This window comes from Engraulis encrasicolus, chromosome 13 (genome assembly GCF_034702125.1).
Source record: "Engraulis encrasicolus isolate BLACKSEA-1 chromosome 13, IST_EnEncr_1.0, whole genome shotgun sequence".
Classification (NCBI taxonomy): Eukaryota; Metazoa; Chordata; class Actinopteri; order Clupeiformes; family Engraulidae; genus Engraulis; species Engraulis encrasicolus.
In genome coordinates, this window is record NC_085869.1 from 2661243 (window position 1) to 2671888 (window position 10646).

General features: G+C 43.7%; 1 protein-coding gene across 1 annotated transcript; it reads right to left on the minus strand.

The window, feature by feature from the left end:
- Positions 1-1131: 1131 nt before the first annotated feature.
- Positions 1132-9966, minus strand: LOC134461454 (aquaporin-8-like). The gene is made up of 7 exons (XM_063214385.1): positions 9881-9966; positions 8287-8472; positions 7360-7486; positions 7067-7102; positions 5037-5254; positions 2693-2827; positions 1132-1680 (listed from the first exon to the last, which is right to left on the minus strand). The coding sequence occupies exons 1-7, from the start codon at positions 9964-9966 to the stop codon at positions 1617-1619; spliced, it is 852 nt and encodes a 283-aa protein (XP_063070455.1). The 3' UTR covers positions 1132-1616.
- Between the last annotated feature and the right edge of the window lie 680 nt (positions 9967-10646).

Sequence of the window (10646 nt, forward strand, 5' to 3'; positions counted from 1 at the left end):
GGCTACACTTCTCGGCAGTTCCTCCGGGCCACGTTCTGATCAAACACGCGCACGCACCTGCACTTTAGAAGCAGCCCCTGTCCCGCGAGACCCGTAAAAGCGGAGCTCCCTTGTTCCCGGCGCGTGGCAATTACGCGCCATCTGTTCCCCTCTGCGCCGTTCCAGCTCATTTTGTAGCTCGTGATTGTCGCTGTAAAATTATACGCCAGAAATTGATGTTCTTGGGGACGGCGGATGACTGACAGACGAAAAATTAATCAATTCAGAGAAAAGCCCAGAACCAACCTAGCCTCCGTAGGCTACACACAAGTCCTTTAGGGGGTGGGAGAGGGGGGAAGTACAAAAGCAGACTGATATCACATAGCCTACACACACTCGGATGCAAAAATGGTTCAACAGTCTCACTTAACATTTCATATGCTAAGAGATTAATAGTTTTACACCAGTTGCACGCAACGTCACAGTTTTAGCTTTGCCTTTTGCAATAAGATATGCTCTAGCCCTCTCTCTTATAATCTCATCATGGGTTTCACAGGTGCAGCCTAGTCAGCTGCTTTCATCACTCTTCCACAGGCGGGACAGTACAACATAAACGCTGATTTAATTCTCTGCAACTATCGCGAAACCTGTGAACATCTGGGTTGCTGATAGTGAACAGGCGCATCAATATCGCTGGAATATGCTTCTATTACGCCACACGTTGATGGGATTTATGTAGCCTAACTGCACAAATATAGCAGCGAGGCTGATGGTGTGTGCAAGCACTGCTAAGTGCGTGTGATTGTGTGGACAAACAAACAGATGTGCTTATCACGTCCGTCTTACTTCCACCTTAAAGAGTTACATCAATGCTGCGATTGTCACTGACAGCCTGCTCCAGCACCTTGGAGAGCGCTCAAAGTGCACTCTAATGCGCGGTTAAGCCTTTTTCCCTCGGTTGCTTGAGTAGATGCGGTTGTTCTATCCAAGTAAAAAAAAAAAACTACTAAAGCTACTTTGGGAAATCATAATTCTGTGGTTAGTTATCTTTGTTGCTTACTACCAGACAGCTCACTAGTCTGTAAATGTTTTAACAAAACAATACACTCTGAATTTCAAATGTGTTCCGAAATGAATGGATTTTCTCCAAGATAATTTGTAAGAAAATGCTTTACTTTGAAAGGTAACATGAGGACAGCGAAAGTCATGAAGACACAAAGGCCTACCCAAGTTTATGTAAACATTTTAAACATATCATATAGGCCCTAATGAACCACAATCACAGAATCACAATGAAACTAACAGTTTAACGTGAGAGCTAACATTTTTCCAGTAAAGAACTAGTCACTAAAACGTGTTCAAACAAATACAACAAATATATGAAATTTACAGGTTAATTGAAGAAGAAGAAAAAAACCAAAATGGAAACAATTCATATTCAACAAGATGTACAAATCTCACTCATCTTCCATCACGATATAAACAATACCTCTCTGTAATCATCGCTAATGAACCGACTGTTAATCTGATTGTCACAGTCGTACTAATGAGTGAAGCCTCAAGGCGTGATAACTGGGAGAAAGGATGGAATCTTGGGGATGGAGTGGAATTTTGGGGGTGAAGTCTTCAGAGCCTTATCAATGTGAAGACGCCTCCAGCTTGCGGAACGTCAGTCTTGTCCGCGTATCACCCAACAGGGTCCTATCAAAACACCACACAGAAAACTTTTTCACATACAGAACCTTTGATTTAAAGAACTTTTAAAACAAAACTTAGTTCAGGAACCCTTTCATTTCAAAACTCTTGAGTTTTGTTGTAGGCAACTGGATTTCTTTTTGAAGCTTGAAAGCAACAAGTTTCAATTAGCGTTTACGTAAGCATATTACAGTATTTCTCAATTGGTTTTGTACATTTCTCGAATCTTACTCGCATTTTGCAAAACATCACGTTCATTTCCAAAAAAGATTTAACAAGTGGCAAAACACCATGGATGACCTGCAAAACCCAATCTCTTGCTCTAAACCCTTGGCCAATCTCTCAAAACCAGGTTTTTGTGTCTGTGAACGTGTCAGAGCCATCAAAATGTTATGTCACTGTGTAAATGTGTTGGGGAGTGAGATCTTTCATGGATTATCATAACAAAGCATTTTGCAGAACACGACAAAATCAATTGATAATGTGCAAAAACACTGAGAATTGTACACAACCATTTGCATGGTGATGAAAGCATTCGCTAAATGCTGAAAACTACGAGAAACATATTTTACCATGTGCACAGGTAACAGCAGGAAGTCACAATTGAACAAGAAGTTTTGAGAATGATTATTCTGTTGTGAGAAAAGTACGAAAACCAATTGAGAAAAACTGTAATTGGTCGGTAACCCACTGGGTCCCTATAGTTGATTCCTTGGACAGTTAAGTCACATGCACGCACGCACGCACATACCCAAAACGATATACTATGCGTAAATAAAAAATAATAAATGATCAATAAGATATGAATACAAATATAAAATGAATTAATGAAATGAATGAATATAAAATCCCTGTAACCTGGGGTGGGGAGTGTAGAGTTGAGTTGTTTGATGCTGTTCATGGTTTCATTTGCATTCAGAAAAATATAAAAAGTTGTTTGATGCTGTTAATGTTTTCATTTGCATTCAAAATAAAAATAAAAATAATAATAATTACAAAAAAAAAAATGTCCCCTTACCTGAGCACGACGCCCACTAGTAGGCCCGCCCCCAGTGGAGCCACCCAGTACACCCAGTGGTAGGACCAGTAGTTAGCTGCCACCGCCGGGCCGAACGCACGCGCAGGGTTCAGACACGCACCGGACACCGCACCACTGCAGAGGGAGAGAGAGAGAGGGCAGAGGGAGGGAGAGAGAGAGAGAGAAACAGATGGAGAGAGAGAGAGAGAGAGAGAGAGATAGGAGGGGGGCAGTGGGAGAGAGAGAGAGAGAGAAAGAGAGAGAGCGAGACAGAGAGAGAAAGAAGGGGGGAAGAGGGATACAGAGAGACACAGAGAAAGAGAGAGAGAGACAGATGGAGAGAGAAGGGGGCAGAGGGAGAGAGAAAGAGAGAAAGAGAGAGAAACACAGAGAGAAAGGGCGAAAAGGTGGTGAAGACAGAGGGATAGAGAGAGAGAGAGACAGATAGACAGGGATGAGGGGGGAGAGAGAGATAGCGAGAAAGACGGAGAGATAAAGATTGAATCAAATGAAGAGAGAGAAGGAGGGGAGTGGAAGTATCGTAGAAGGCAAAAATAGAAAACGGACAATTGAAGCGGAAATCAACAAGAAACCAGACCAAGGAAAGTAGAAGGCAAAAAAGAAAGGGAAAGAAGTAAAAAAGGAGAGAAACACACCAAAATGGGATATGAGAGAGAGAGATAGAGAGTGAGAGAGAGAGAGAGAGAGAGAGAGAGAGAGAGCAAGAGAGAGAGAAAGGAAGAGAGAGAGAGTAGAAGAGTTACAATAGCACTTGTGTGTTCATGGTGATTGCTTCTGTCTGTTGTGTCATAGTGTTAGCCTTGTGAGGTGGCCAATGCAAACACAAGTTTCGTGTCTCCTTTACTTTACCAGCTCAGAGAGACAGAGTTACTACCCCAGAAACAAGACAAATGCACACACGCTCTTTTATTGCTCTCTCTCTCTCTCTCTCTCTCTCTCTCTCTCTCTCTCTCTCTCACGCACACATACACATGCACATACACACATGTGCACACATCATACATTCTGCGGATGACATCTCACACACTCATTGGACTCTTTTCTCATGCACCTGCACTTACAGTACACACACACATACACACACACACACACACACACACACACACACACACACACACACACACACACACACCTGCAGACACAAATAACTCAAGCCACAAACACACTACTGTATATGTTCGCGTCGATGAGGCTCCAAAAATGGCACACATGCCCACCACACACAGAGACGCCCACACATGGCAACATAACACATGCCCACAGGGACAGACAAAAATGCAGGGTCACGCCCACACACACACAGACATAGTACACCCAAAGAAGGTGTATCTAACAAGAAGCGTCATTTTGTTTCTTTTCCGGTATCCACTTTATGTCGGGTGAACGCCCCTTTAGGAGACCTTCGGTTAGGAGACCTTCGAAGTCCTGAGGTTGAGAATCAATGAAGTCCCCTTAGCGCTGTAGATGGCGGTAGCGTACGTCTTGCGCAAATACCTCAAAAAGACAAGAAGAAGTAGGGGACATCGCCCCCTTAGGAGACCCAACTTGAGCACATGCTTTTGCATTGAGTGGGCGTGTTTTGCAATATCTTGGTCCGATTCAGTATTTTTGGTACACCTATAAACATGTTCACACACAGACATGGTCACACACACACACCCGCGCTCCCAGTTTGGTGCAATAGTCCAACACACATAACTGAGGTCATGGCGCGTAGTGCGCTAGCCAGGCTACATACTCCTAGTGACGCAACATCTTCAACGTTGCCACTAAGTCAGGTCAGGAGCAATACAAATATTCTTTCTGAGCTCCAGAGTAATCGGGAACTTCACCCACTTTGTCAGGAACCAACGGCCCAACGGCCCTGGGTAAAGGCGCGTTCAAGGCAGTGACGTGTTTTAAGCAGAGACGTTCTATTGGGACTAAGAAAAGTTTTGGTTTAAGCTCCGGTGCAGCCTTTTCTGACCTCGACCAGAAGAAAACTTTAGGGAGACGTTAATCGCTATGGTCTTGGTCCGACCAAGTCTCGAGTAGTCAAGTAGTCCGCTAGCCTGATTATCATCGACCTTCAAATCTCTTCGAGATTTTCTGGCAGGATTCCATCTATGTGTGCGGTGTAGTTCCGCTTAGCTCCACCGGGGTGCTACGGAGCCACACACACACACACGCACACGCACACACACACACACACACACACACACACACACACGCACACACACGCACACACACACACACAGGTCTGGTGAGAGCTACTGCTACTTGGCATCCGTTACACACACACACACACACAGACACACACACACACACTACTGTTAATACTCACGCTCCGAGGATGCCAACGCAGAGTGTGAGCCCAATGCAGAAGGGTGCGAGGGGCGTTTTACTCTGGTGGTTGACGGCGCTCAGACAGACGGCCAGCACTAGGTAGAAGGTCATCACCAGCTCTGCAATGATAGCTGCGCCCACCTGGTGGTTACCCTGGATGGCGTTGAAGGCTCCGCCCGACGCGTTCACGTAGCTCTCGTGAGACGACGCCACAGCCTGCGGAGCAGTGAGGAGACAGAGATGGAGGAAAGAAAATCATCATCATCATCATCAGCCTCATTGTTATCGTCGTTTTCAGACACTGCAATGGCCCTACAATGGCACTGCAATGGCCCTACAATGGCACTGCAATGGCCCTACAATGGCACTGCAATGGCCCTACAATGGCACTGCAATGGCCCTACAATGGCACTGCAATGGCCCTACAATGGCACTGCAATGGCCCTGCTGTTTGAATAAAAGAAAAGAATGAGAAAGAAGAGACGAAAGAGCACGGTGTGTGGAAGATTAACTTTGTTTGTAAACAAACCAACAAACACATAACTTATATTTACTGTAAGTCAGTCCCTCCAGGATTTTGCACTGGGATTTTGTGATTTTTGCGGTCAAAATGTCTGATTTTGTGGCGGCATTTTCTCATTTTTTGCAAAGATTTTGCACTCCTTTCTGGATTTTTTTGTAGCCTAACTGAAAACCACAATCAGTCTAAGCAGGCTTAAGACAAAAGAGAGAGAGATTCAGAAACAAACTTCCTATATAATAGAATAATAAAATATTGACAATAATAAAATATTGTCAAAAACTGCCAGAGCGTCTTATAGGCTAAGCCAGTGCGTCCAATGTGTAAAGAAAATCATGGCCGCGACACTCATAAATCTCTGTCGATATTTTAGAACGACTTCGGGGGAAAACGGGACAGCGCGTTATGAAAAAATAGGCCTACTTGTGGGTATAGCCTACCAGTAGGCTAATGAAGAGCGTCGCAGGGTACAGTAGCCAGGTTGTAGGCTATACTAAGCGTTACAATGTCACCTGTTGGAAGACGCGTCTCTCTCTCTCTCTCTCTCTCTCTCTCTCTCTCTCGTGCTCGTATTGCACGCTGTTGCATATTATTTGCTTGATGCAAAGTTGTGATGGCATACACGCTCTCGTTGACATGGTTGTGTGCATGGTTGCATGGATTCGCAAGACTTTATTGCAATAACACAGTGAAAGCGTGGAAGGGCCGTTCACTTCCTATCCACACTTCCGAATCATTTGCGATCGGCACTACAGTGATTGTTATCAGAAGGCTTGTGCCTACACATAGACATAGACCCTTAAATTACAAACATAGCGAACATTGAAAAAAGATCAGACAACGACCGTCGGGTAGCATGCTCATGAAAGCGACAGGGGAGAGTGGAGAAGTTGCGCAAAAATGTAGGCTAACGTAAGATGTTTGCTACTGTGCGACAGCACCGCCACTATTTCATGACTGCATACACTTCTTCGTCATGGATAAATGGGCAACAATACTTTTTCCAGCCAGGATTGCACTGAAAAGTAGGCTACTGCTGTTAAAAAAAAGGTCACGGGTGTCCGACGCCTGCGTGTAGGCGTATAGTGAGGGAGGGGAGGCGAGAGACGCGGAGCAGCTGAGATGAGGGTCGACTTGCGAAATAGCAGGCAATTATTTTTTCAATGTTTCAGTGACATATTAACAAAAATGCTTCCTATTGGTTTTCGTCTCCGGTGGTATTGTAGTCACATTTTTAATTTTTTGACGAAAATATAAATCAATAAACTCCACAGAATTTTTTACTAACTGGATACAGGACCCAGTGAAGCATTCCCTTTTCTCTTTTTTGTAAACTCCACAGAATGTTGAAGGGGACAAAGGGGGAAATTTTTGCGGGAAAAATGCGGCTTTACAGGAATTACGTGGCATCGTGAAATTATGCGGAATATCATTGAATTTGCATGAATCCACGCGATCGCTGAATCGCGAAAAACTGGAGGGACTGGTAAGTATAAATGCCATCTTACCCTGGCGAGGCCGGCTCCAGACATGGCTCCATAGAACTGGGCGGCCCAAGTAGGGCAGTAGTGTTAATTGTTTAAATAAATACCGTAGATAAATAAAAAAAAAAAAACACAGACAAACAAAAATAGCTATATCTAGGTATAGATGTCATCTTACCCTGGCGAGGCCGGCTCCAGCCATAGCCCCACAGAACTGGGTACCCGAGTACAGTGTAAATGTTTTAAATAAATAAATAAATAAATAAATACGCAAACAAACAAATAGAAGCTATATCTAGGTATAAATGCCATCTTACCCTGGCGAGGCCGGCTCCAGCCATGGCCCCACAGAACTGGGCGAGCCAATAGGGCACCAGCAGCATGGCGTTCAGGCCTCCTGCCACGGTGACCCCGAGGGTCACGGCCGGGTTCATGTGGCCGCCGCTGTGGACACAACAAGGGGGTCAAAGGTCAGAGGTCAAATTGGTTCATCAATAACCAATCAATACGCTGGAGTGATACCCACAGATTGAGACACAGTGCTATGGTGTCGGAGGAGACAGATGCATTTTTATTTCAAGCGCCAAATTAGTGTGTGAGTATATACGTATGTGGGAGTGTGTCTAAAGGTGCACTGTGTAGGATGGTGGGCAGAGTAGGTATTGCAGCTCTGCTGCTCATTCAAACTGGGCTGCCAACTATTGCCGAATTTAATCTTGTCATGAATATTTACCAAATAATAAACTGAAATTTACTAGTATGACTAAAGTACAGTATGGTAAGTTTTGCAGCTAAAAATGTCTATTTCTGAAAATTCAAAATGGTTGACGATGGAGAAGATTCCCTTTTAATGTATGAATTTTTTTTTTTTTTCCAGTCATAATGAATACTGAGAATTTGATGATGGTGGTAAGTATTCATGAAAAAGGTAACATTTCTGAATGGCCAGCATGAATTCTGGAAATACACTAATAACAATATTACACAGTGCACCTTTAGAATTTAAGGAACTGCTGGGTGTATACTGAAATGAAGTGTGGTGCTCATTTGGGTACATTAAGCAGGTTTAACAGAGTCTACTTTGTCAATGGAATGCAGTCTATGGATGTAGCAATCCAAGCTGTTATATCAACACACACACACACACACACACACACACACACACACACACACACACACACACACACACGCACACACACACACACAAACACACCCCTAAACACACATATACACAGGCCCCCTACCTGATGCCTGCGGTGATGGCGATGGATATGGAGAGGGCGAGGCCGTGGGCCACGGCGGGCTGCAGGCTTCCCGTGCCGGGCGAGTTCTCGATGACCGAGGCGCACCCAGAGAAGACGAAGAGGGCCGTGCCGAAGAACTCGGCCACACACGGCAGCAGGTAGCGGTCGTACTTCGTGCGAGCCCACCTGGCGATCATAAGACCATGAAAAGGAAGAAAGGAGTCGCACACTGGAGCTGAATGCAGAATCAAAAACTGTATTAAACAAAGCCGAAAAAAGTAAGTAAAACCGACAGACAAGGGACAAACGTGTCCCCCGAAAACGTTTGTCCCCTGTCTCTGTCTGTCGATTTATTTACTTTTTTTCGGCTTTGTTTAATACAGTTTTTGATTCTGCATTCAGCTCCAGTGTGCGACTCCTTTCTTCCTTTTCTTTATACTGCTCTTGGAATTACGCACCAAGCCATTCGCTCAGGATAAGACATTGGCGCGGACGCCACCCCACCATTACTGATCACAAGACCATCACATGAGCGACATGAATTGACCAGAACGATTTGATGATGCCAGTGATTGAAAAAGGAGGAAATATCTGCACTAGGGCTGCACGATATATCGAAAATGTATCGATGTCGCGACAGCACAGCTTGCGATATATGTATTGCAAAAATTGTGCACATATCGCAAACAGTTTTAAATTTTTAATAAGAGCAAATTTGGTGAGAAGGTAAAAAAATGCATTAAAAATGTTGTCATTTTAAGTTGATGCTGTATATGAACCATGTTTTTTTTCCTAATAAAAATAATGTTGGCAATAAAACATTGCTCTCAGTTTTATACATGATATAGTGAAAGGGGAAAATATATGCATGTATTAAATATTGCCATTAATATCGATATCGCAGTATACAGTCATGATATCGTGTATCGCATATTTTTCTAATATCGTGCTGCCCTAATCTGCACACCACAAAAGCTCCCTTGTCGTGATTTGATAAGTGAAAAGTTGGCATAACGTTTCGACCTGTCAGGTCTTTGTCTCGTGAGCAAGCCCACCTGAACGGTATAACAATAAAAAGAGCTTAAAACACACAAACAATAACTTAATCCAGCTGTGAAAACGAGACACATACATGTCCAAACTCATACACAGTACATACAAATACACACACAGACACACACAGACAGACAGACACACACACACACACACACACACACACACACACACACACACACACACACACACACACACACACACAGCCCAACCTTAATATCTTTGTGGGGCCCTTCCATTCATATTAAACCTGACAATAGCTAAAGAATACTAAACTGTGTCCAAACCAAAGCAATCCCTAACCTTAACCTGTCAGTAAGGAAATGAAATGTTTTCAGACTTTTACTTTTACCAGTAACAGTATTGGTGCAACACACACACACACACACACGCACACACACACGCACACGCGCACACACACACACACACACACACACACACACACACACACACACACACACACCCACACACACACACACACACACACACACACACACACACACACACACACGCACACACACACACGCACACACACCCTTACCGGGGTCCCCGCTCGCCTGCCCCTGCTCTGGTGGGCTTGGAGTCAGACAGCTCATGGGTCTCTTTGGCTGCAGCGAGGGGAGACATGATGACTGAGAGAGAGAGAGAGAGATGAAGAGAGAGAGAGAGAGATAAAGAAAGAGAGAGAGAGATGGAGAGAGAGAGAGAGAGAGAGATGAAGAGAGAGTTAGAGAAATATATATATATAGAGAGAGAGATGTAGAAAGGGAAGAATAAAAGCAGATAATTAAATCTTGGGGGGAAAAAAATCCAACCAATTGTGAGGATTCTGAAATATAATACTGGAAAGTACTTAAAAATGTCTCAAAAATCAAACCTCTTTGAATCATTTAATTTCTAATAGCAAAATTTGGGACTGAAGTTGACAGTAGACTGGTATATTGAAGATCATAAAGGCAGTTCCATAACAGTTGACCAAGCCACAAGTACTTGTTCATATTAGCCAAATTGTGATATTTTTGGATAACTTGCTATTTACATGTTATTGAGCAAACCCGACAACAATACCCGACTGTAATAACAGCACGCTACTTTAAGCCACAATGCAATTTTTCCAGAAAGACAAATCAACTGTTAGGTTTCAGAGTTTAGCCAACTGACAGACGTCTAGATCTGGTTATATGCTATTTAAATAATCAATCTCTTTGATTATTATTATGAGCAAGCAAATCAGTTACAGTTGCCTGTACACCCAATCAACCAATTTTGCCTAATTTGGACACCAGATGGAAATTAGCCTTTGAGCT

Bases quoted from the DNA above. Each gene is read 5' to 3' on its own strand.
- LOC134461454 (XM_063214385.1), bottom strand. From the start codon at position 9,966: ATGTCTCCCCTCGCTGCAGCCAAAGAGACCCATGAGCTGTCTGACTCC. The intron at 5,255-7,066 runs GTAAGATGGCAT...ACTGCTCCGCAG, and splicing joins CTGGAGCCGGCCTCGCCAGG to GCTGTGGCGTCGTCTCACGA. The intron at 1,681-2,692 runs GTAAGGGGACAT...GTGTTTTGATAG, and splicing joins CTAGTGGGCGTCGTGCTCAG to GACCCTGTTGGGTGATACGC.